Raw genomic sequence first — 27809 nt, 5'->3', positions numbered from 1 at the left:
GTATTATAGGGATTATCTAAAGATGTGTGCAAAATCGGAGACATTATAGGGATTATCTAAAAATGTGTGCAAAATCGGAGACGTTATAGGGATTATCTAAGGATGATGTGTGCAAAATGACACAACATGTTTGTTTTGTTGCCACTAATTTCTAGCTTGTCTGTATCCGCAATATTTAAATATGAGCATATTACATTAGCTTGTTTTAACTAAGGTAATAACGTAGAACATTCACCAAGAGATTGTGAGAAGTTCAGTATATAAATATATGTGAAAGGGAGAATTAATACCATAGTACTAATCTGGTTCTGGGGCTGAAAATTTGATGGACCTATTCCATATATTGAATTTACATATCAGTTGCCACAGTAGCTTTTATCACATACATGTGCCAAATAGCAAATTAGCCCTTGTCCAAAAGGACTCGGAATTATCCCTCTTGTCTAACTGCTGTGTTGCTTGGTTTATATCTTGTTTTGAGGCGTCACATTGTACACATTCACTAAAATTACCATTAAGGAATTGCTCAATCTTAAAAAAAAAAAATATATATATATATATATATATATATATATATATATATATATATATATATATATTATAGAACTTTCTAAATAATGTTAGGCAGATACTTAAGCATTTTCTTTAGAACAAACAAGGATTTTTTTTCATTGAAACATGTAACACTTTTCAAACTTGCTTTCACTATGCCAGCAATGAAAACGCTAAGGTTTCAATAAGTAAACTTTTCTAATATGATTGAAAACAATTCAATTCTAAGTTTTTTTTTCTTCCCTTCAGTCATAAATACATAACAAGTCATAAAACTGGAATGCCACACACCTCATAGTTTACAGGTTCTTTTGAACCAGCAGTTTATTTTATTCTAAAACATTTCAGATCTTTGCAACGGTTTTACCTTAAAAAGTAAAAAAAAAAAAAAAAAAAAAGCAAGATTACTGGGACTGAAAAGTCTTTAAACCCCCATCCCCCACCCCCAATTTAAAAAAAATTCAAAAAGGTTTTTAAAAAGGCTGTAACTGCAAATTTTATCAATTGCAAATAATTGAATAATGATGATAGGCTCATCTGAAGTGTGTGTACATGTTGGGGGCAAGAATTATAAACAAAGTAGAAATATATTCTAGGTATAATATTGTGAAGTGGGAGTTATTAAAAAAAAGTAATTCCCTTTTTAACTTTGTGAAGTTTGAAAAGATTATCTGAATAACTTTCTTAAAAAAATCAAGTGCCAGCTGAAAGAAAGTTGTTTATATACATTATATGTTTTTTTAGGTGTATACATCTTATATAAACTCCATATGCTACTCTTTAGAGTTTTAGAGTTTACTTGCACCTTTAAACACCTGTCTCTTGTGTACATTGTGGTTTACCAATGTACAGAGCTCAGCACAGAAATGGCAGGATACATACAAATGTAAACGCATAATATTCTGAAAAGCGTGCTTAAAATCAGCAGAATTAACATTTTCAAACATCAGCAGTGTGATTTGTGAATTAAATGCCCTGACATGTGAAGTTTGGAGGAGAGCACATTTTAGATTTTGGTATTGCCTTTTTCTTTCTTTTCTTTTTTCATGTTGAGATAGTAGATTCGGTTTTCCTCTGGGTATGTAACCTTCGACAAGGGTAGCTTGCAGATTGCTGGGTTATTTGTGGTTATTAATAGGAAGATGAGAGCTGAGAGACAAAATGGCCATGTGCATGACGGCAACCCAACCTAGAAAGGAAATGAACATTCTAATGATAATTTACTTTTGCAAACAAGGTAAAATAGGTAACTTTGGGGTAATTGCTTTAAAATGAACCATCTGTTAAAAGTAACGGATGACAAGGTCAGTATCAGTGCTATATTATCAGGGATGTTTAATAAAGTGAGTAATCAAGTTGAATTCAAAGTGAATTTCAAATTGAAGGTCTAAGTAGTTGAACTTGAAAAACTATTAAGTCTGCTATTTTTTCTGTTCGAATTCTCGGGCATTACTTTGAATTTGCCTTGAATTCTCACTTTAGTGAATAACCCATTGTCATGTAAATGATGAGCTAGTCAAATTTCCATTGTTTTTGAAGGGTGTTTCATGGTGAACTATACAGCATGACATCTTTTTTTGGAATTATATATTTATGGGACAGCAATAGGCACCCAGACCACTTCATCTCAATGAAGTGTTCCGGGTGCAGTAACTCTTTCTTCCTGACAGACACTGGAGGCACTTCCTTGTCCAGAACCAAGTTTGACTTGTTAATGAGTCAAACGTTCTCGTAGAGACCATTTCATTAGTAAAGTGGGCTTTTGCCTTGCATGGACACTAGCCTGATAAGGCTTCACTATGGTGAAGCATTGGGTTGGCCGAGATCACCACAACGGATGACTCAAGCTGAGAAGAAGTTTGGACAGCAAGGGCTTTAAGGTAAGTAAACCTCACCTTTCAAACCCTCACCAATATAGGTAGATTAAAACTATAGTTTTAGGAATATATGTTGGTATTTCTAATGTTATTGTGATCCATTAACTCTGCATATGTTATTGCTGGCTCTCCTCAACAATTTCCACGAAGAGAGTTTAAAGATTAATTTCATTTGTTGAGCATAGGATAAGACATGTAAGTAGTAATAGTTTCTAGATAATGTTATCATACAGTAAAACCTTAGCAGATTATTGATTTTATGTTACTTTTAGGCCGCCTGATGGTTGACAGGTATTTGTAAAGGTGAAAAGTAAAACAAACAACAATTAAACATACCCATAAAGTTCACTTATAAAGTTTGTAGACATTTAAGCACACTTTTAATGTTTTTGTTGTATCAAGGATCACATAGGCTTATAGGCGTGCGCAGCCTATTGCATTAGGGTGTGCACCCTAAAGCACAAGCACACGCCGCATATATATATATATGTATGTATGTATGTACATATATATATAGATATATACACACACACATACACACACTGTGCTGTGCTGTGTGTGTGTGTGTGTGCTGTGTGAGGGTGCTGTTAGTGTGATGTGTGTGTGACGTGCTGGTAGTGTGCTATGTGGGTGAGGGTGTTTGTGTGTGCGCGCTTGTGAGGGTGCTGTTAATGTACTGTGTGTGAGGGTGCTGTTTGTGTGTGTGTGTGCGCTTGTGAGGGTGCTGTTAATGTACTGTGTGTGAGGGTACTGGTAGTGTGCTGTGTGTGTGTTTGTTAGGGTCCTGTTTGTGTTTGTGAGGGTACTGTTAGTGTGCTGTGTGTGTGTGAGGGTGCTGTTAGTGTGCTGTGTGTGAGGGTGCTGTGTGTGAGGGTGCTGTATGTGTGTTGCAGCTGTGTATGTCTGTGGGTGCTGTATGTGTGGGGGTGCTGTATGTGTGTGGGTGCTGTGTATGTCTGTGGGTGCTGTATGTGTGTGGGTGCTGTATGTGTGTAGGTGCTGTGTATGTGTGTAGGTGCTGTGTATGTGTGTGTGTGTGCTGTATGTGTGTGGGTGATGTATGTCTGTGGGTGCTGTATGTGTGTAGGTGCTGTGTATGTCTGTGGGTGCTGTGTATGTGTGTGGGTGCTGTGTATGTGTGTGGGTGCTGTGTATGTGTGTGGGTGCTGTATGTCTGTGGGTGCTGTATGTCTGTGAGTGCTGTATGTCTGTGGGTGCTGTATGTCTGTGGGTGCTGTATGTCTGTGGGTGCTGTGTGTGTCTGTGGGTGCTGTGTATGTCTGTGGGTGCTGTGTATGTGTGCTGTATGTGTGTGGGTGCTGTATGTGTGTGGGTGCTGTATGTGTGTGGGTGCTGTATGTGTGTGGGTGCTGTATGTGTGTGGGTGCTGTATGTGTGTGGGTGCTGTATGTGTGTGGGTGCTGTGTATGTGTGGGTGCTGTGTATGTGTGGGTGCTGTGTATGTGTGTGGGTGCTGTGTATGTGTGTGGGTGCTGTGTATGTGTGTGGGTGATGTATGTGTGTGGGTGCTGTGTATGTGTGTGGGTGCTGTGTATGTGTGTGGGTGCTGTGTATGTGTGTGGGTGCTGTGTATGTGTGTGGGTGCTGTGTATGTGTGTGGGTGCTGTGTATGTCTGTGGGTGCTGTATGTGTGTGGGTGCTGTGTATGTGTGTGGGTGCTGTGTATGTGTGTGGGTGCTGTATGTGTATGGGTGCTGTATGTGTGTGGGTGCTGTATGTGTGTGGGTGCTGTGTATGTCTGTGGGTCTTGTATGTGTGTGCTGTATGTGTGTGGGTGATTGTGGGGGTGGAGGTGGGGGTACATTACTTGCTATCCCCCCTCCCTTCTTACCTTTTGTAGGGAGGGGGGATCCTGTTGCTGCTGATTCCTTCCCTGGTGGTCCAGTGGAGAGTGAACTCTAGCCCCTCTGGGGCTAGAGTTCACTCTCGCGAGATTTGAGCGTTGCCGCGGCAACGCTCATATCTCGCGAGAGAAACCCGGCGGAGCTGCCGGCAATAGCTCCGCCGGGTCCTCTCCTGCCTCCCTCCCAGCATGTGGGTCAGTGAGGAGGGAGGCTGAGAGCAGAGCCGGCGCTCGGATAGCGCCGGCTCTGCATGAGCCGACAGGGGAGATCCTGAGATCTCCCCTGCCGGTCTCAATATACATAGGCGTGCCGCGGGATTAGGGTGTGCCCAGGCACACCCGGCACACCCCGTGCGCACGCCTATGCTGAGGTTAATATACAACTGTCCTTAAATCTAAATGACTTTTCCGTGTCTTGCAGAATACAGATGTAAAACAATGTGATATATAATGCACAATAATTACTCAGCCAATGTAACCCTGCAGAAGGTGGAATGCTTTGGTTAATCAGGCTAAATCCAGTTAATCCTCGCCTCAGCAATCTGGGTTTTTTAGTCATGGGTTTCCACGGCTACAAGCACACAATTTACATTTCAGTTTGGGACACTAAAATCAGTGGAACATGAAAGATAGGCGCTCTAGATACAACTTAATTGAATCAAGTGTCCTAAGCCAGTTTGATACCACAAGAAGTGTCAAGGGCTTAACCCTACAAAATCATATTTTTTGTTGATGGATTAGGTACACCGCATGTTACATTGTATTATAATTATTACAGGAGATTTACTATACCACTCCCAGTTGGGACTTATTACTTTATGTGGTTTTTGTTCCCATTTCGTAGATATTTCACTGAAATCAGTAGCCAGACTCACCATGTCACATTCAAATATGGGTTTGTTTTGGTTTTTGTAGAGAGGGAATGAGAGCAAATCAACAGTTTTGTTTTTTTAAGAAATGAACCATTTCTCAGAACATGATTTACACGTTTGTGGAATTAAATTCTCCATAAAGGACGGTTTGGTGAATAGGCTAAATAAACAAATGTGAACAAAATCACATGCATCAAAACAAAAAGGCTTAATGGCTCAGGTTAATAGCTAGAAATATTTTGTGGATGGCTCAACTAAATTATTCTAAAGAGTGCAGTTTATTTTGAGTTCAAGGTAAGAGGACATGGGTAGGACCAGGGAGTAAATAGTATACAATACTGGGTCAATACTATGAATTCTATACAATATTACAAATAAACTTAAGGGGAATGGAGTGATAATTTGTCTTTTCAAGACTTTGAACAAATTAATTAACATCAGACAAAAAAAAAAAAAGTAACACTAGTGGTGATAATGGCAAGACCACCAAATAAAAAACAAAACCCAAAACTTACAACTCTTCCCACGGCTATAACAATATGCTTCCCAGTCAAAATAATACGTACCACAGACATCATATTCGCAATCGCTGCCCCAAGGTATGCACAAAATAAAGCTGCAGACAAAAAAAAAAAAAAAAAAAGAATACTGTTACGTGGATAGGGGAATAGAACACCATATGTGGATGTGTTAATGAACAGATACAAGGTTATTATTTCATATCACGTTGTATACTTCATAAGGAGATTATTTGAGAAAGCCAAATTTAAAGACTCAGACACTCAACTATGAATGGTATATTCAATATTCTTACCATTACTCTGTGAACATGGCTTCCCCAACATGTTAGTTTGTTAACTAAGGCTTAGCAAAAGCACTCAAAATTCCTTTCAAGCAACTTTACTAAAATGACCATATCTTCTTTCCTATCAAAGGTCGTAAAATGCAAGAGTTTATTTTTGTATATAATTTGAAATTATGCTAGCTTTAGTGTACTTATAATCTTAATTTTAATAATGCCAGGAGTCGAATATTTGCTTAAATCTCTCTTCACTAGAACTCTATAGAATCTAGAAAGTGTTTGGAATGATATGGATTTCTGCACAAATTGGTCATAAAATGTGATCTAATTATCATCTAAGTCACAAAAATAGACAATCGTAGTCTGCTTAAACTAATATCACACAAAGAATGAAATGTTGCCATGTTTTTATTGAACACACCATGTAAACATTCACAGTGCAGGTGGAAAAAGTATGTGAACCCTTGGATTTAATAACTGGTTGAACCTCCTTTGGCAGGATTAACTTCAACCAAACGTTTCCTGTAGTTGCAGATCAGACGTGCACAACGATCAGGTTCAGCAATATTCTTGGTATGTCTGGTGTGAATCGCTTTCTTGAGGTCATGCAACAGCATCTCAATCGGGTTGAGGTCAGGACTCTGACTGGGCCACTTCAGAAGGTGTATTTTCTTCTGTTTAAGCCATTCTGTTGTTGATTTACTTCTATGCTTTGGGTCATTGTCCTGTTGCAACACCCATCTTCTGTTGAGCTTCAGCTGGTAGACAGATGGCCTGAAGTTCTCCTGCAAAATGTCTTGATAAACTTGGGAATTCATTTTTCCTTTGATGATAGCAATCCATCCAGGCCCTGATGCAGCAAAGCCCCAAACCATGATGCCCCCACCACCATATTTCACAGTTGGGATGAGGTTTTGATGTTGGTGTGCTGTGCCTTTTTTTCGCCACACATAGTGTTGTGTGTTTCTTCCAAACAACTCAACTTTGATTTCATCTGTCCACAGACTATTTTGCCAGTACTGCTGTGGAACATCCAGGTGCTCTTGTGCAAACTGTAAACGTGCAGCAATGTTTTGTTTGGACAGCAGTGGCTTCCTCTGTGGTATCCTCCCATGAAATCCATTCTTGTCTAGTGTTTTACGTATTGTTGATTTGCTAACAGGGATGTTAGCATTTGCCAGTGACTTTTGTGAGTCTTTAGCTGACACTCTAGGATTCTTCTTCACTTCATTGAACAGTCTGCGCTGTGCTCTTGCAGTCATCTTTACAGGATGGCCACTCCTAGGGAGAGTAGCAGCAGTGCTGAACTTTCTCCATTTATAGACAATTTGTCTTACCGTGGACTGAAGAACAGCAAGGCTTTTGGAGATACTTTTATAACCCTTTCCAGCTTTATGCAAGTCAACAATTCTTAATCGTAGGTCTTCTGAGAACTCTTTTGTGCGAGGCATCATTCACATCAGGCAATGCTTCTTGTGAAAAGCAAACCCAGAACTGGTGTGTGTTTTTATAGGGCAGGGCAGCTACTGATCAGATCACATTTTATGACCAATTTGTGCAGAAATCCATATCATTCCAAAGGGTTTACATACTTTTTCTTGCAACTGTATATAAGACTTACAGCGTATATGTACCCATTCTTCCATGAGAATGGTGATGGTAGGGGAGTGCCACCACCACCATCTTGGGGTATGCATAGAGGAGGAACCCAGACTTGTATTAGTGGAGAATGAGTCTTGGGAAAATGACTCTGATATAATCAACTTCCCCTAGAGAGTAGAGTCTATAACCATATTTTGTTATTATTTACAGTTTGAATGATTCCACAGTCATTGCATGAGTGAACATATCACTTTTCACATGTACATTTCATTACATATGAAAACAAGCCAGTGCCCAGAATCACAAGGTTGGCATTCACTGCAGTCCATCCATAAAGTATACACCACTGCAATATACTGTGTATACTTTGCATATACTTTAAATACATTGTAATTCAGATACTGTAAGACACTGAGCCTGAGATGATCATTGGGGAGTTGTTTAAGACATTTTATACATTGACTTACCACATGAAATTGCAAGTAAGTGAGACTGCCAAGTTAGGGCATAAAACATTCCGCCTACAGCAATACAGGCAAGAACAGAGTTGTAACCACACAGTCCAAAGTAGATCTTCTCAAAAGGTGTTGCAATACTTAATCCTGAAAAAAAAGAAAATAAAACAAAGATTTGTTGTACAGAAATATTTTTGCTTCCTCTGTTAGCCGTATTTATATGCCGATATCCCATATTTACTTACCTATCTTTAAGCGTGGGCCGGTGTTCAGCACGCACCGCGGTACTGGAACTTCAATTTCAGGTTCCGGTTTCCGGCGGGACTGAAAGGAAGTGTGCACACTATTGTGTGCACACTTCCTTTCAGTCCCGCCGGAAACCGGAACCTGAAATTGAAGTTCCAGTACCGCGGTGCGCGCTGTGAAGCCGGCCCACGCTTCAAGACAGGTAAGTAATTATGGGACAAGAGGGAAAGTGCACTAGGGGACACTATGGGAGGGGGGGAAGAATACTATGGAAAGGGGGGGAACACTATGGAAAGGGGGGGAACACTATGGAAAGGGGGGGAACACTATGGGATGAGGGGGGAACACTATGGGAGGGGGTGGAGAATACTATGGAAAGGGGGGGAACACTATGGGAGGGGGTGGAGAATACTATGGGAGGGGGTGGAGAATACTATGGGAGGGGGTGGAGAATACTATGGGAGGGGGTGGAGAATACTATAGAAAGGGGGGAACACTATGGGATGAGGGGGGAACAGTATGGGAGGGGGAGAATACTATGGGAGGGGGGAGAATACTATGGAAGGGGGGAGAATACTATGGAAAGGGGGGGAACACTATGGAAAGGGGGGGGAACACTATGGGGGGGGGAGAATACTATGGGAGGGGGGATAAAACTATGGGAGGGGGGGGAGAATACTATGGGAGGGGGTGGAGAATACTATGGAAAGGGGGGGGACACTATGGGATGGGGGGGGGGATACTATGGGAGGGGGGGAAATTTCCTGGAATTTCCTTCTGAAAATGAGGTGCGTGTTATACGCCGGTGCGTGTTATACGCCGATAAATACGGTATTTTAATTACACTTCCTAAATCCCTAGAATTTGTATTCCCAGTTCCCATGAATAGACCCATGCATAATATAGTAATGGTTAGGCAGGGATCACCGTGGGGATACACGGGATCCTGGGATTGGCTCAGAGGGCAATAATATAGCAGAACATCTCTCTCACTCATATGTTGATATGTAGTATAGTGTAGTGTTTTCTTCAAAGATCATCATTAACTTTATACAAGAAAAAGTGTATACTTGTTACATTGTATTACCTGCAATCATTCCGAGAGATGATCCAATTGCAGCGTGCATGCAGATAATTGGGGAAGAAATAAATAAAGCCAACAGGAAAATGCCTCCTGTCCAGGCGTAATCACATCCGTATACTTGCCCAACACCAACAGGAATAGCCTTTAAAAGCTGATAAAGAATTCTAATTATCAAACTGTTAATCACAAGAGTCTGGTACAATTGTTAAATGTGAAATGTGAAATGAAAGTCCTATCCAGAAACAACACCAATTTGAACAGAGCACTTAATTACACTACAGCTAAAGGACACTATATTCTAACTATGAAAAAAATGCATTTTGCAAGATATTTACCCAAAATAAACAAATAATTTGCAGGGAAAAAAAAAAAAAAAAAAAAGAAAAAATAATTTGACACATTTATATACTGACAACTCAATTGCCTCATAAAAAAGTACATTCCAGCTCATTGAGATAGTTGCACGGATTGTTGTAGTTTATTTTAGAAGCTGAAAAATTAAAATTTTTTCCCAATCTAGTAATAACAGCAACACTTCTATTGAAGTTCTCTTGAATCTAGACACAGTCAAATTATCCAACTAATTGAGAATATTATTCTTATGTTTTTGGCAACCCAACCATATATTGTTAAGCACTACGGAATCTGTTGGTGCTATATAAATGGCAATAATAATAATAATAATAATAATAATAATAATATATGCAAGTATGTCCCTTTAGTTATTCTGCATCTCCAGCATAACTTGTACTCTCGGGATACATCTTTGCAAGTCTAGTTAGTGTCAAATACCACCTGTTGGCCACCTTGAACTGTAATTTTATTAGATTTAAAGAGAGGAGAACAGAAACCTATCTTTCAAAGTTACCTTAATTTGAGGTTTATCAAGAAAGTATTAAATTCTTAGATGCAGTTTTAATAACTCCATAAAATTGCCTTGAATTATATCTTCTATTATGCTACTACATTAATATCTAGATAAGAAAAAAACTAATCCACTTACAACAGGGTTTTTTTTTTTTTTTTTGTAACCTGTTCTTTAGCGGGATTATTTAACCCCTTAAGGACCAAACTTCTGGAATAAAAGGAAATCATGACATGTCACACATGTCATGTGTCCTTATGGGGTTAAAGGACCACTCTAGTGCCAGGAAAACATACTCGTTTTCCTGGCACTAGAGTGCCCTGAGGGTGCCCCCACCCTCAGGGACCCACTCCCGCCGGGCTTTGGGGGGAGGAAGGGGTTAAATTTACCTCTTTCTCCAGCGCCGGGCGGGGAGCTTTCCTCCTCCTCTCCTACTTCCTTGCGACGTCATCGGCTGAATGCGCATGCGCAGCAGGAGCCGCGCTCACATTCAGCCGGTCGCATAGGAAAGCATTTACAATGCTTTCCTATGGACGCTTGCGTGCTCTCACTGTGATTTTCACAGTGAGAAGCACGCAAGCGCCTCTAGCGGCTGTCAATGAGACAGCCACTAGAGGTTTTGGAGGCTGGATTAACCCTCAGTATAAACATAGCAGTTTCTCTGAAACTGCTATGTTTATAAAAAAAAAGGGTTAATCCTAGAGGGACCTGGCACCCAGACCACCTCATTAAGCTGAAGTGGTCTGGGTGCCTAGAGTGGTCCTTTAAATTACAATCAAGAAGAAATTATATAAAAATCCATAATATTCAATGAAATCTTGTATGAGAAGGTTGCATAACATTGTTTTTCTTTTAAATCTTTTATGAGCCTGTATGAGAAGGTTGCATAAAATTTTTTCTTTTGAAAATGGCTTATGAATTAGATTATTCTTTTTTTCATCTTGAGCCTATGTAGTAATAATTTACTCAATTTGTTACCTTGACTATAATATTTTTGCTTTAGTTTATTCATATTAAAAGCAATCTTCTGTCTTAAGATTATATTTATCTCTTCTTGAGTTTTCAAGAAATCTGCAAGCTTGCCATGTTCTGGATTTTCTTTAATTTCCTTTGCAAGGTATATCAATTCAGAAAAAAACGCATCTTGAGTTATTTTTATTTTGTGCATTCAAATTAGTGAGATAGCCCCTAGACACAGATTTAAAAGTACACCAATTGTTTAGGAATGATGTGTCCTCAGGGTCATTCTCTAAAAAAAAAAAAAATGAAAAAACTGTTTTGACAGATATTCTAGATTTCCTTTTTATTCAAAGGGAAAGTTATTCATTGTCCTTGTTGATCTATGGTCATACTTCATATAATCTTCTAATTCCAACAACAGAATATTATGATCCGAACATGTATTACCAATTATCTCACATTTATATTTTTCATCTGTGCAATTAGCTCTAAATTTTCCCATTCGATCGGAAATACGAAAAAGGACAGATGGACATGAGACAGATGTGTAAACTCAGTATCCTTTGGGTTTAAAATTCTCCAAATATCATACATATTATTAAAGGGCCAAATGCTTGTTTAATTGTTTGGCCTGCTTGTTAACTCTTTGATCAATAGAAGATATTTTTATTAGCTCCTTATCCAAACCTTGAGTCCTCAGTCTTTCACTATAATTATTTTTCCCATTTTTAGATCTTCTGCTTGTGGTAATATTTTGGAGATAAGATGGACAGGTGCAAGGTTTTATAGCTGTATGTATATTTCATACAAAATCCAGCGTACTCGCTCATTCACTAAACAGCAATTTTAAGTCTCCCAGAATGTAATAGTTTTATTTAAAAACACCTCACCTATGCAAAAAATAATAGGAGTTTAGTTACAGTATATGATCATACATTGCATAAGCCTGCCACAATGTCAATGTACCCCATTCTTGGCAGGTCCTACTCTAGCAGCCTAATGTCTACTCTTATGAGATTAGTCCAGTTAGTTGAGAAATTCTTCCTTACTGGGACTCTCTGCAGGTCAAGGCTAAATAGTGTCCTGGAATGAGTAAGTAGCTCATTTAACAGACATTTGGCTGTTAGAGTAGGACCTGCCAAAGATGGGGTACATTGACGTTGTGGCAGGCTTATGCAATGTATGATGATATAATGTAACTAAACCCCCATATTTTTTTTGCCTAGATTAGGTGTTTTTTAAAAAAAAAACTAGCAAAGTCGGTGAGCACCAAAGTAGCTGTTTAGTAGATAAGGGAGTGCGCTGGATTTTCATTTTTACTGAACTAATAAATAGAGACTTAATATCATCTCTACATTTTTTTTAGAAGTCAGACAAATATATTTTGTATGTCATTTTGTGAAACAGGAGTATTATTCCCCCAACTACCAAATCCCCTCACACCCTCTCACCCTCCCCGCCCACCCCTTCAAAAAGAAGGCAATTTTAGAATTCCATTTTACTAACGATTTATTCTCAGAATAAGTGTGATGGTGGCTTGTCCTGCTTCCACAATAAGAGTAATGCATGTAGGTTTTTAAAATCACTATCCAATAACTGTATGGACATACATTAGAACAATATGAAATTGTCCTCTCCCTCTTAAAAGATCTATAAATAAATATGATCTAAATGCTACTTCATGCTTTATCCTTGTTAGGGTCACCCATCTCACTTTGTACTAGATTAGTCCAATAGTAATACGTTTCCAAATTAGGGAATATCTGTACTTTGGAGCCAACATGCTGGCTTCACAGTCACCGCATCAGTCATGATGTCGTGAAATTGGGCACCACGTCCATATACTCTTGACAAAGTGCAAGAATCACATAAAGACTCTGAAAACTTGCCTCTTTAGCAGGGCCGGATTAAGAGCACACTGGGCCTGGTTCTGACAATTATGATGGGCCTAATTATGGGATCTTATTGACCAAAACCACTAAAACAGTCATGCCTCCCAAAAAGGGGGCATGTCTGTCTAAAGAATTTGAAGGACAGCCTGGCATGAATGCATGTCAGGCTGCCAGCCAATCTGCAGGCTGTCCAACTAAGGGCATACTATGCAGGCAGCACCCTGAGCTTGACATAAATGCATCCTAAAATGCGCTCACTCCATGCTTTCTAAGGACGGTCCCCTAGCACTCACATGTCCACTTGTCTCCTTACCTTCTTACTAGCAGGCAGAAGTTCCTGGTATATAGTCTGAGACAGAGAAACGGTGTATGTAGTGAGTGTAGAAGAAAGGGGACATGCCACAGTGTTAGAGAGACCAGCGTCTGCATTACCCAAACTAATTTTATTGTCAGCCAGTCCACACAAGTTTTGTTCCCATACATCCCTTTTAAGCTTCCAAACTTAATGGGACACTATAGTCACCATAACAACTACAGCTTATTGTATTTGTTCTGGTAAGTAGAATCATTCCATCCAGGCCTTTTGCAGTAAACACTGTCTTTTCAGAGAAAATAACTCCACTGGGCACTCCTTAGATGGCTTCTATATGTGCTTCCTGGGGCAGTACTGCCTAGTGTGCAGCACTGCCATTCAGTGTCTCCACCCTCGGCATGCAGACACTGAACTTTCCTCATACAGATGCATTGATTCAATTTATCTTTATGAGGAGATGCTGATTGGCCGGGGCTATGTTGGACTTCTGCTGGCTCTGCCCCTGATCTGCATAGTTGACAGTCTCAGCCAATCCTATGGGGAAGTATTGTAATTTGCTCAGACCACCACTTCTGATGATGTCAGCAGACAGTCAGTTCAGAGGCAGAGACAGCAGCTGCAGACTTGAATACAAGTTATATTTTACTATACTTAGGGAGGCAAGAAGGGGCCAGGGTGGTGGTTTTAACATAATAGGGTCAGAAATACATGATTGTGTTCCTGACCATATAGTGCTCCTTTAAACAAGAGTATGTGAAGAGTAGTTAGGGTTGCCACCTTTCTTGGAAAAAAAATACCAGCCATTTGTATAATCACAAGGAGTGACATCAGAGAAAATTCTGTAAAATCACCAACAGACTACTCACAGTTTGATTCTGCTGTATAGATGGATTGCTCCCAGTGTCTCAGTCTCGCAAGTCACCCAGTGTCTCAGTGTCCCTATGTATCACAGTGTCAGTGTCCCCATGTCGCCCAGTCCCCTAGTCTCTCAGTGTCTCAGTGTCCCCATTTCTCCCAGTGTCCCAATGTCTCAGTGTGTCCCCATGTCACTAGGATACTGGGGACACAGTGAGACATGGGGACACTGAGACATTTAGGGAAACTGGGAGAAATGGGGACACTGAGGCACTAGGGAGACATGGGGACACTGAAACATTTGTGGACACTAAGACACTAGGGACACAGAGACATGGGAACACAGACACTGAGAGACTAGGGGAAACTGGGAGACTAGGGGACACTGGGGACACTTGCTGGGAGACAGACACTTGGAGACACTGGGAGACATGGGGACAGTTGTGGACATAGATATGGGGACACTGGGACATATAGGGACACTGGGACACATGGGATCACTAGGCACACTGAGAGGCATGGGACACAGACACTGGGAGACTTGGGGACACTGAGACACTTGTGACACTGGATGGGGGACATGGGGACACTGGGAGAAATGGGGAGATAGTGTCTCTGTGTCCCGATTTCTCAGTGTCTCCCAATGTCCCTATGTTTCACAGCATCCCCATGTGTCTCAGCATCCCCATGTGTCCCAGTGTCCCCTAGTGTCTCAGTGTCCCCATGTTTTCCAGTGTCCCCAAGTGTCTCAGTGTTTCCAGGTCTCCCAGTGTCTGTGTCCCCATGTGTCCTAGTGTCTCAGTGTCCCCTAGTGTCTGTTTCCACATTTGTCCCCTAGTGTCTGTTTCCCCTAGTGTCTCAGTGTCCCCATATGTCCCCTAGTGCCTCAGTGTCCCCTAGTGTCTCAGTGTCCCCATGTGTCCCTGCTGCCTTTCCCCCCATTCCTCTCTTACCTGAGCTGTAGAGCTGCTGTCTGGACTCTGTGCTGTATTGCTGCTCCCCCACGGATCAGTAAGTAGTAGAGACAGGCAGGGATATGCTGTAACTTCCTACCCCTGCCTCTCTCCGCACACAGTGAACCCTACTGGCCGGTGCTGGTATTGCAGAGTAATCTCCATTTATTCTGAGAAAAATACCTGCATTTGTATTGCCGGTATTACTGCAATACTGGCACGGCCAGGCAGCCTCAAATACCAGTCAGGTGGCAAACCAGTAAAATACCAGTCAGATGGCAAACCTAAGAGTAGTGTGTAAAAAAAAAAATTTTAAAAAAAATGTTTTTTTTTTTTTAAATGGGCCTATTCCATGGGCCTGGGCCTGGAGCTGCAGCTCCACCAGCCCCTATGTTAATCCTGCCCTGCTCTTTAGGAAAGACTACAACCTTCGTCAGTGACTCTGCTCTCATTACAGTTTCCTACCACAAGTCACTCATTTCCATGGGCCTATACACTCTCTCCTTCCACTCTCCCTCCCCCTAATACACCACTTTTACAAGCTTAATTTGAGTCTGGTATATCCATCAAACACTGCTCCCCTCTGAAATGTTGTTATTGCACTTGTTTCTCTTTACACCTCACTTCCTCGTAGTATGTAAGCTTGTTTCTTCACCTCTAGGCCTCTGTCAATATTTATTTCCATGCTAGTTATTTGTTGTCACTAACCATCACTGAATGTTGTATTCACCCTCTGCCACACTGACAACTGCCAGTCAGTGATGTTTTACAACCTACGTGCCATTTTCACTCCATTACCGCATCTTATTTATTGCTGATATGTATCTAAACATTAGAATCAATAATCCCGTTAACACTGCCTGGATATAGCTCGAACAAACAAATGTATAAAAAATGCAGTTAAATCTGTTAGAGTTTTACTGGTTTTGTTCCTAAAGCAACATTTCAGCAACGTAAAAAAAATTGGCAGAGAAGCTGTTCATTGTTACAAAATGTCTGAAACCTTTTTCATGATTGGAATTTTCCATGGGTCAATAGTTTTGTAGTATTACTGAGCATTTGTACTAAAGAGTTTCCAGTTTTCCCTGGAATGTGCAGCTGTAACAAACTACATAACATTGTATCACACTTTGTATTTCAATTCCTTTTATAAGAAACTAGATTATTAACTCTTATATAACATCATGGAAATCCCCCCCCCAAAAAAAAACTACAAAAAAAACCCTAATGCAAAGTACATAAAAAGCAATATATATAATACAATAACAATAAATATAATGACTTAAAACCTGTTGCACATTATGTTGGTCTATACTGCCATAACTATTTCTTCATTAAAGGAAAACTCCAGTGCCAGGAAAACAATCAGGTTCCCTCTCCCTCCCACCCCCCAATCCCCAGTTGCTGAAGGGGTGAAAACCCTTTCAGTAACTTACCTGGAGCAGCGACGATGTCCCTCGTACCTCCTTCCTCCTCTGACTCTGTCGGCCGGTGGGCGAGACTGATCCCGTCCACCGGCCGAGGAGACCTAATGCACATTTTCAATGCTTTCCTATGGGGAATTGAGCGACGCTGGAGGTCCTCACACAGCGTGAGGACGTCCAGCGACGCTCTAGCAAAGAAAATCTTTGCTATGAGTCAGGAAGTGTCCTCTAGTGGCTGACAGCCACTAGAGGTGGAGTTAACCCTGCAAGGTAATTATTGCAGTTTATAAAACACTGCAATAATTACACTTGCAGGGTTAAGAGTAGTGGGAGTTGGCACCCAGACCACTCCAATGGGCAGAAGTGGTCTGGGTGCCTGAAGTGTCCCTTTAAGGATCCTATGCCAGAATGAAATGTTCCATTCAATGAAAGGGACACTCTAAACAGACACTATAACCATTTTATTTAATTGCAGCGGTTGTAGTGCCTGGAATCCCCTGGCACAATGCCTCCATTTAGTGTTAAGCCATTTTAAAAAGGGTTTAACACTGAATAAAAGTTTGTGCTCACCCAAGGACTAGCTGCCAGGAAGGTATGGCTAAAACGGAGATTACACACCCTCCTCAGCCATATCAAGTCATACTAGCAATAAGTAGCTCTGATAGGCTGAGAACAGTCAGCAGACAACCTCAGAAAGTCACCACCACCCATTGTTGTTTATATAACGCTTCCTCATTAACCTGACTATCACAGATGAGCTGGTCTTCCAGATGATGGGGACCCTCATGTATAATTAAACTATTCAAAGATGGCTTAACACTGAATAAAGAGGCGGCACATTGGGGGGACTCCAGGCACTATAAATATTACAATAAGATGAAATGATTACAATGCCCCTTTAACCCCTTAAGGACCAAACTTCTGGAATAAAAGGGAATCATGACATGTCACACATGTCATGTGTCCTTAAGGGGTTAAGGAGGTTAGAGGAAGATTTACTTCTATATGTGGTATAATTTATTCAACAAGTTCAAAAGTTTGATCTATAAACAGTCCAAAGTTTTTATTGCTTTTCTAACATAGCTGTAGATCTACAAAAATAAAATTAAAATGAAAAATTAAATCCCAGAAACAAACAAACAAACCCAAACAAAAAAGAGTATCAATGACAGAGAAGCAGGGATGAGTAAATAAAATATACTTACATTGGCCCATCAACAGTGGATCATAACACGATTTATTCTTCCTCCACATTATGAGTGACTGCTTGCCAAAATCACTTTTTTCATTATTTGTAGCAAGGAATTATAAAATGTGAAAAAATAAACAAACCAAAAAACAAGAAAACGAAAAGTACTTTGCATTTACTTAATGTATAGCGTATATTTATTGTAAACTGTACTTACCGAGGCTATATCAGCATCAGACCAGGTTATGTTTGGGACTGCATCTATTGGCTGGATCAACACAGTGGGAAAAAATATATTGTAATGGCCAGTAGCAGCAATGTGCAGACACACAGCAATGTTGAAAGGCAGTGTAAAAACAGGCAGGTCCCATTTACTGAAGATAGAAGCGAGAGCACTAGACAACACTGGGCTGTAAATAAAGAGTAATGTTTTAGGAATCCTCAAGAGTCAAAGCATTGAACAAAGCATGCAGGTTTTCCAGAAGAATATATATTTGCATGCATTTTAATAAAAAATATTGGAAAAAAATAAAAAAAAATAAAACAAGGTTTCTATGTAAAATATGTTGCTCATGATTGGCTTGTCTGGCCTTAAGGGTGTTATGGCCATTATCAAATATTACATGTTTTTAGAATAAAACGTTTTTCTAAAACTGTGTACTTTGTAATTAAGAGATTTTACAAATTGACAATTTGTTAGAAATTTGAAATATTGTTTTTCATACAATGTTTCTTTAACCCCTTCCCGACCACGGTCGTATCAGGTACGTCCGACAAAAAACGATCCTTAAGGACCTCGGACGTACCTGACATCCGCAGCTATTTTGAGTGCTGGTAGCGATCGTGAACGCTTCCAGCCACTCTGATAGTATTGCAGCGATGCCTCGATGTGGAGGCATCGTGCAATACTGCTCATATCTGCCGGGCACCCGGAGAGCACTTTCGGGTTGCTCCACGTGGCGCCCGTCAGTTAAGCAGAGCATCAGAAGCCATCGGACAGGTTTCCAATGCTCTGCATGTGCTGAGTGCCTCGAGGGGTCGAGACACTCAGTGAAGAATGAAATTTTTATTTAACAAATAATAAATATAAACAAAATTAATATTAACACCCTCTACTCTCCCCAGCCATGTGGCTCCCAAGATGGTGCTGCCTTTCTAAAGGCAGTGCTTCATGGGGCTTCTGACGCTGTCCCTAGCCTGCCTCATCATAGGGGCAGGCTAGGGACATTCAATCAGAGCTTGCCCCTATAACAATTTTATTCTAACTATGATCCCCATTTGTCTGATCAGGTCAATATTATTAAATATTGACTCTGATCAGTGTGGTTCTCCCTCCCTCTCTTTACTTGTGTTTTAGTGAGAGTGGGAGAGAGATCTGTGTTTTAGGTAGAGAGATTTAGAGAGATTTTTAGAGGTAGTTTTAGATAGGGATTTGTAACATTTTGAGACCAAAAGGCTCTTTTCAGAGCCATCAACCCCTATCTTCCCAGTGATCACTATAATCACTGGCTCTTGCACAGCAGCACTTTTTGGGTTTTTTTTAAGGAGTTAATTTTTTTGTGAGACCCAAAAGCTCTTTTCAGAGCTATTAACCCCTATTCTGCCAGTGATCACTGTATAGATCACAGGCTCTTTCACAGCAGCACTTATTTAGCTGTCTGTGCATTTTTTTTAGGGGTTCATTTTTTTTTTTGTGACAGATCATTAACTAAAGCATTGTGATCAAGTCACAGAGGTCGTATAGCGCTGAGCAGGCATATGCCATCCTTGCGCTAGTCTGACACGTCTATGTCAGACTCCGACACTGATTTTGACCCTGCCAGGTGCTCAGATACATTATCACTAGATACAGTGTCTGCTGCTAGTGATTCATCTAATTATGATCTATCTGTGCCTGCTAGTCCCCCTGCCAGAAGGAGACGTTCTACTCCAGCTGGCAGTACTGCCGAGGAGTGGGTAGTGCCTCATCTCCAGAGGTCAGATAACCCACCCTTCACTGCAAATCCTGGCATCAATTTGGATGTCGCAGGTTTTAGCCCTCAGCAGTTTAAGGACCTGTTTTTGGGTGAAGATGTATTGGGGAACATTGTCGCCCAAACTAATTTATATGCCGATCTGTTCCGTGCTGCAAAGCCCAACTCTTTTTCGGAAAAGCAGCAATGGGCCCCCATCGATGTGCCAGAATTTAAAACATTCTGGGCATTGACTATGTTGATGGGCATTATAAAGAAGCCCTCCATCTGCTCCTACTGGAGCAGTAGCCCCATCTGCTCTACTCCCAATGTAGATCGAGGAAGAGGTATGAAATAATTCTACATTTAATGCACTTCATCGACAACAGCCTGTGCCCCCCTAGGGAGCATCCCCAGTTTGTCAGGCTGTATAAAATACACCCCCTGATTACCCACTTTGCTGCCAGGTTTGCAGAGGCTTATACATCTGGAAGGAATATATGCGTGGATGAATCCCTGATGAAGTATAAGGGAAGGCTGGGATTCAAGCAGTATATTCCTTCCAAGCGCTCTAGGTATGGTGTAAAGGTGTATAAGCTCTGTGATAGCGAGACTTGGTATACTCAGGCCTTCCGGGTGTATGAGGGAAAGGATAGCCACCTTGCCCCTTCAGGTTGCCCAGAATGTATGGGAACAAGTGGCAAGATTGTCTGGGACCTGATATTCCCCCTGATGAACAAAGGGTACCACTTGTATATAGACAATTTTTATACAAGTGTCCCTTTGTTCAAGCTACTGTATTGTTTTGATACAGTAGCTTGCGGTACAATCAAAAAGAACCGCGCAGGCTTCTCAGGACAACTTGCATGCTCCCGGCTACGAAGGGGGGAGACCTCAGCTCTGCACCAAAAGGAGCTGTTGGCAGTTAAGTACAGAGAGAAGAAGTATGTGTACCTTCTTATCACAATCCACACTGAGAGGACTGTGAAGGTCTCTGTACGTGGCAGAGCGGAGAGCCCAAGGAAGCCAGTGTGCATCAAGGCCTATAACCAGCATGGGTGGGGTTGATCTGGCAGTTCAGCTGCTGCAGCCCTACCTAATTATACAAACGACAAGGGACTGGTACAAAAATGTTCCAATCTACGTAATGCAGATTTCAACCCACAACGCTTTTTTGTTGTTAAATTTTTTCGGGGATTTTGTACCGTGATGCACCTGCTCCCCGGGTGGTGATGGGAGAGAGCAGAGTTGGGGCTACACATTTTATATTTAAAATCCCCCTACTGCAGCAAAGCAGGATCCCACAAAAAGATGCAGAGTCTGTTTTTTCAGAGGGGGCAGAGAAAAGATACTGTATATCACTGTCCTGGTTGCCCTGGACAGCCTGGACAGCCTGGACTCTGCATTGGGGACTGCTTCAAACGATACCACACACTGGTCCATTTATTATTTTTTTTAACATTTGCCGTTCAGTTTAATTTTTTTTGTTACGTTTACCCTATGCATGGGTGTACTAAGGAGGCCTTGCAGAAAACAACCTGGAGTGTTTTTTTGCAATAACCAACAACAGGCTCTCCTAAATCCCAGTCAAAAAGCATTGTGTGCGTAAAAATGAAAATTGAAAATATACCACCACACATTTAATCCAATTTTTTGACTAAAACGATTGCATCAAAGGCATCAAAACACTCCATATATAATACCAATGGGTATCAACCTTTCAAATATATGCACGCTTATGGCAAGAAAATAAATTGTGATATCTGAAAAGGCCCCCAAAAAGAAGATAGGCAAAGAAGATATGTAAAATTTGAAAAACACATGTCAGGCGTTTGGCATTGCACCTCCCAAACAATCCAACAAACATATGCATAGGTGGTATCACTGTTCTCAGGAGATGTTTCTGAACACATATTGGGGTGTTCTTTGGCAGTAACACCTAGCAGGAGCTGAGAATCCATGCCTAAAGTAGAACGTGAAAAATAACACAAAACAATGACTATCCAAACGTTTGACAGAGACTGGTGGTAAAATTAGTGCATGGAAAGTGTTAAAATACCACCATTTGAAATACCCTATGGTGTCTACCTTTCAAAAATATATGGTTTGATGGGGGTAAATTACATTGGCCAGCTTCAAAAATGTCCCAAATGGGACATGGGTGCATGATGACCAGCTGTGAAAATTCCAAGTTGGAAAACTGGAATGCACACCCTCCAAATAAGGTATTTTAGCCCCCAGAGAACCCGACACACCTATACATGGGTGGTATCACTGTACTCAGAAGATGTTGCTGAACATATATTTAACAAAAAAGTTAAAGAATTTCCCATGTCATGTGTACCCTTAAGTTTTTTGTCTAAACATAGATAAGATGTCTAAGTCATGACAATAGATGGATTATAGGTTACTTCACATTTTTGCTGTAGAAAGCTTCATAGTGTAAACATACCATGTCATGGACATGACGGTCACTGGAAAAAGCAGCCACCAGTACCAGTCTCCTTTATCAGAAAACACTGCCATGAGCAAGCCAACAAGGATACCATTGTAACCATGAAGTCCAGCAGCAATTGCAGATCTGGATTGGAGGATTAAAGAAACCATATTAGACATGAGACCTTACATATAATGTAAATGTGAAAGTATATTATGACTCAAAATATTGAGGGAAAAATTTATATACTGCCTAATAAAGTAATATGGACTCATAAAACAAAAGAGAGTTTCTAAACAGAAAGACTTCAATTAGTTTTAGGTGCCTGGAACAAAATGGAGAGTATTTAAGAACACTAATAAGAGTGTTGTACATTCATATTAAAGTTGAATATCATATTATTATTGATTAATTGCTGTTATGCAATGAGGTGTTCTGAATATGTCCAATTTTGTAGTTTATTATGAATGTGTATACACACACACACACTCTCTCTCTCTACATCTATATCTATATCCGTATTACAGAGGACTTATCAATTCATTGTATTGTATCTACTCCCAGTAGTTACAAGGTTACCTGTCTTGACTTAGGAGAATGGCCGTGAAGGTAGATACTGCTGCTCCCAAGCAACCTGCGATTGCCCACCATGGGTTTTGAAGAAACAGTCCAACAATAATAAGGATCCCACTAAGAGAATTGTTTACAAACATCACTTGGGAGGTTCCACGCAGAACCCAGTCGATGAACTGCAATGGGAAAGGCTTATCTTGAAGAAAAGAGGAAAAAAAATGTGAAGCATCCCTATAACATTACAGGTTTATTAGAGAAGCATGTGTACACCTAAAGGATTAAAACTTACAGGGTTATTTACCAAGTGAATTTCAAACTTAAGGTCAAAAGTACCCAAACTGAAAAAAAAAAATCTAACCAACTATTCTACCAGATTTGTTATTTTTGCCTTAAACTTGACATTCACTTTGAACGCCTTACAGTTCTCACTTTAGTAAATAACTCTGTTCAGATGCATAGCCAATGTATGAACTTAGAACAAAACGATTGTAATGTATAGATTTCTGTAGGCCAGTGGTTCCCAAAGCAGTCCTCATGGGCTAGCAGCAGTCCAGGATTGATGCATTTTCTTGTTCTATTCCAATGGAGATACTTACAAAACTTGTCTGATGCTAAGCCATGAAGACTGGTTTTGGAATCATTGCTGTAGGTAAGTGTTTGTATGTAGTTATCATCGTCCCATATTGGAAGTATATTTGTCTGGATTAAATTGGGCCTTTGTTGTCATTAGTACATAACAGACCGCTATTGAAGTCTACAGAATATAAACTGCAGCACGTAGTATGACTTCAACAAAGAAACATAGAGTGTGACAGCAGGTAAGAGTAATTCGGCCCATCTAGTCTGCCCAATTTTCTAAATACTTTATTTATTAGTCCCTGGCCTTATCTTAAGTCTGGGATAAAAGTATTTAAACAGGAAATGTACATTCAGATTACTCTTGTTTCCAAGTACATCTTGGGGATATTACTTTTACCCAACATTCAGGGGATGTTACTATTACCCAATTTAATGGTGTTCATTTTATCTACTTCGGAATTGTGAAGGGCTGAGTCAACCTTTCTAGGAACTAAAACTGCAACTCCCAATGGTTGGACAGATTCTACCGATGATGCATTAGTCCAGTGAAATATCTCAACAACCCTCTGCTGCTACAATATAGCCCTGAACCTTCTGGGTTTATTTAGACTTGCACTTTAAGGGAGGGAAATCAGATTTGATAGTGCCTTTGTACCATTAAGGAAGTTGTTTTTCATATTACATTTTAATCTACATTCTACTTTGTACTGTAAAGTAAATTAGACATAAAACTCAGTGTATATATCATGTTAGTATAGAGGTTAAAATTTAAATTCTAGAATGTATTTTGGTACTGTAGGAATTTTGACAGACGCCACCCCATTACTACTGTCCTTTGAAGCAGGATATGCAGTACCGTGCCCTGAGTTCTACATTTGTAGATCTATTGTAAAAACATGATATTAATTGTTTTCTATAATGTAAAGAGCGTAATGTAAATGAATAATTACCACATGAATGTATGCTGTATAGTAAGTAATTGCCTCCATTGTTAAATTTCTAATATTTTAATCCAGGTCAAAGTTTTTAGTTTGTAGGCATACTTAATATTTTTAATAATGTATGGATTCCACAACACCTCTTTACTGAAAATAATTAAACCGTTCCATGGTCATTTCTTACCTTTTAGCCAGTTCCCAAACTCCTTCATTTCTCCTGAAATGTAATGTATGCCTGTACAAAAGAACCCAAGGCCTTTAGAGAATGGTGTTTGACCTTCAACAATCCTCCCCTTTTCTTCCCTTTCCAGCATGTTAATAGGAATTTGACTTTCCATGCTTTCCAGTATTTTAGGATCCTAAATCAAATATGAAGAGGATTAATAAGTACTAGGTAAGAATCTAGAAGACCAGCTCTTGTGAATCGTAAACCCGCTGGCAACAGTTAACAAACCACAGATGAGTCAAATAACAGCAGTTGAGTCAGCAGGAGTCCAGTGCCCAAGGGATGCTGGGCTAATCAGGAAAACAAACAGACAGGTGTCAAACTATAATGACTCACAGGTAGTGAAATGGACTGGAAATTATGAGGACCTGAGTTCAAGTTCTCCAGCTCTCCAAAGGGGCAGCCATGCCTGGCGATATGTAAAGGTGAGGGCAAACTGTGATGCCATCACAAGGTAGAGAGAAAATGGAATATGCAACATCTGCTAAGTGTAAGTTGAACCTCTCGGTAATGATTTCACTTGGAACACTATTTGAATTGAATTGTTTAAAGAAGGCATAGAATGGTCTTTGTAAAGGGAAAGTTTAGTTTAAAATGCGTGTGTTCAGCCCAACTTAACAGGGACGTTACATAAAAAATTCTTACTTATTTATTACATAAAAAATACTTACTTATTTATTAGTTTTTCAAAATAATTTTCCTGAGCTCTGTCAATCATTGCTGTAACCAATTTAATATCAGTGAAAAGAAGACTCAAGTCTATCAACATTTTCAAATATCCCTTTAAATGCTGTTAATCCAAAACAATGTGAAAAACGTTCTTTGAAGTGACTTTAAGTTATGCTGCACAGAAAATAAATAATGGGCCAAATTAGCCAATTTCCCTCCCTGGTGTCATGTGACTCGTTAGTGTTACAAGGTCTCAGGTGTGAATGGGGAGCAGGTGTGTTAAATTTTGTGTTATCGCTCTCACACTCTCTCATACTAGTCACTGGAAGTTCAAAATAGCACCTCATGGCAAAGAACTCTTTGAGGATCTGAAAAAAAGAATTGTTGCTCTACATAAAGATGGCCTAGGCCAGGGGTAGGCAACCTACGGCACTAGTGCCATGCACGGCACTCAAGGTGTCTTTGCACGGCACTCAAGGCTGCTAGAGCCAAACAGGCTCTGGCTTATCAGGAGTCCTAGTAAAACTTCAGATATCTGCTAATACGAAGAGGTTGTGAAGGACAATCCTCAATTTAAGCATTGTAGCACATGGAGGAAGTGATCTGAGATCACTTCCTCCCAGCACTTGTGAATGGTAATCCACATGTAGTAAAGCAGCCCGCAGCTGCTGTTGCAGCTCCTGTCCTTGACCTGTACCTGGCCAGCCTGGTCCCCACTGGACCCCAGGGAAGTCACCCACACTGCTAGATATACACAGAAATGCAGAATAACACTCCCCTCATACAAATAATACAAACAGCCCACACACAAACATACACACAATCAGCACAAACGTAACCCACTAACAATCCACATACATGCACACAACCCCACATGCAGCCTCTCACATGCAATACCCCAAACAGCCCCACATTACTAAACACACAATGTGACATATGCATCCACACACAATTCCACAAGCAGCCCCCATACACAGCCCACATTCATATGTATCATACACGATACCACAAACTACTAATGAACATATACAATATAATATATACAATATAATGCACAAATACAACGATCCAAAGCAATTACAGTACAAATAACACAAGCAGAATACGGCAGCATACACACCTCAATTTAAAAAAAATAGGACCGGCACGCTACGGGACATCACAATCCTATATCGGCACAGTGCTGCTAAAAGGTTGCCTACCCCTGGCCTAGGCTATAAGAAGATTGCCAAGACCCTGAAACTGAGCTGCAGCACAGGTGGGCAAGACCATACAGCGGTTTCACAGGACAGGTTCCACTCAGAACAGGCCTCGCCATGGTCGACCAAAGAAGTTGAGAGCACGTGCTCAACGTCATATCCAGAGGTTGTCTTTGGGAAATAGACAAATGAGTGCTGCCAGCATTGCTGCAGAGGATGAAGGGGTGGGGGTCAGCCTGTCAGTGCTGAGACCATACAACGCACACTGCATCAAATTGGTCTGCATGCCTGCCATCCCATGGCTGTCGTCCCATTGAGCTGAAGTGGTCTAGATGCCTACAGTGGTCCTTTAACCCTTTAAGACCGGAGGGCGTACTATTACGCCCTATTTTAAGCGGCTCTAAATGCCGCCGGGCGTAATAGTACGCCCTCCGTTTTTTTGTTACTTACCCGGTGCCGGCAATCCCACGCCGGCGATCGTGGTTGGGGCGACTCCCAGGGAGCCCCCCGTGGCACATCCGTCTTCTTGCAGCCCCTCCGGCCATGTGAGAGTGAGGTCCTTGCGAGGACCTCACAATCACATGGCCGGGTTAGCTGGCTCAGGCATTGCCAGCAGGGGGACTGCCTGTAATGACAGGTAGTCCCCCTGCTGGCTGGAAATAAAATAAAATAAATTAAAATAAGTGTAAAAAATAATAATATACTTAGATCATATATATATTATATATATATGATCTAAGTATATATATACACATATACATACACACACATACACTGTCTAGGTGTATTTTACTATTAATATATATATATATATATAATTATATATATATATATATATATATATATATATATATATTAATATCAAATTACACGTAGACTGATACTGATTAAATATATATATATATATATATATATATATATATATATAATTACTGTTATATATATATTTATATGTAATATAAAAAAAAATATGTAAATACGTTAAAAAATAAAATTAAATAATTAAAAATAAATAATTAAATATATAGATGTGTTTTATTTCGTTCTAACTGTATTGTGATATTAATATATATATATATATATCAAAATACACGTAGAATGAAATAATATATATATCTATATACATAAATATATACGTATATATCACTATATATACACACCTATATATAAATAAAAATTATATATACATATACATATATATATACACACATATGTATATATATATATATATATATATATATACATATATATTCATTCTACACATATATTTATGTAATATTTTTACGTAATTAGGTATCTTAATTAATTACAATTAGCGGGAACTGCCTGACCACCCATGTCGAAAGTAAAGGGAATTTAATTTGCTAGCACTATATTTAACCCTATAACTTTCCAAGACACCATAAAACCTGTACATGGGGGGTACTGTTC

The 27809-nt window shown here is 40.1% G+C and overlaps 1 protein-coding gene across 3 annotated transcripts in view; it reads right to left on the bottom strand.

Annotated features, from left to right (window-relative positions):
* Positions 1–996: 996 nt before the first annotated feature.
* The window catches only part of SLC14A1 (solute carrier family 14 member 1 (Kidd blood group)), a 51435-nt gene continuing 24622 nt past the window's right edge, over positions 997–27809 (bottom strand). For all 3 annotated transcript variants that reach the window (XM_063456794.1, XM_063456796.1, XM_063456795.1), the window contains exons 2-9: positions 24469–24643; positions 22774–22963; positions 22210–22338; positions 18023–18215; positions 9358–9505; positions 8037–8171; positions 5732–5781; positions 997–1741 (exon numbers count right to left, since the gene is read on the bottom strand). In XM_063456794.1, coding sequence (XP_063312864.1) covers positions 1559–1741; positions 5732–5781; positions 8037–8171; positions 9358–9505; positions 18023–18215; positions 22210–22338; positions 22774–22963; positions 24469–24643 — 1203 coding nt within the window. In that variant the 3' untranslated portion in view covers positions 997–1558. The remainder of the gene's footprint in view (positions 1742–5731; positions 5782–8036; positions 8172–9357; positions 9506–18022; positions 18216–22209; positions 22339–22773; positions 22964–24468; positions 24644–27809) is intronic.

This window comes from Pelobates fuscus, chromosome 5, assembly GCF_036172605.1.
Source record: "Pelobates fuscus isolate aPelFus1 chromosome 5, aPelFus1.pri, whole genome shotgun sequence".
In the NCBI taxonomy this organism is placed as follows: Eukaryota; Metazoa; Chordata; class Amphibia; order Anura; family Pelobatidae; genus Pelobates; species Pelobates fuscus.
Note: the sequence above shows the minus strand (reverse complement) of the source record. Positions and strands in the feature narration are given on the sequence as shown.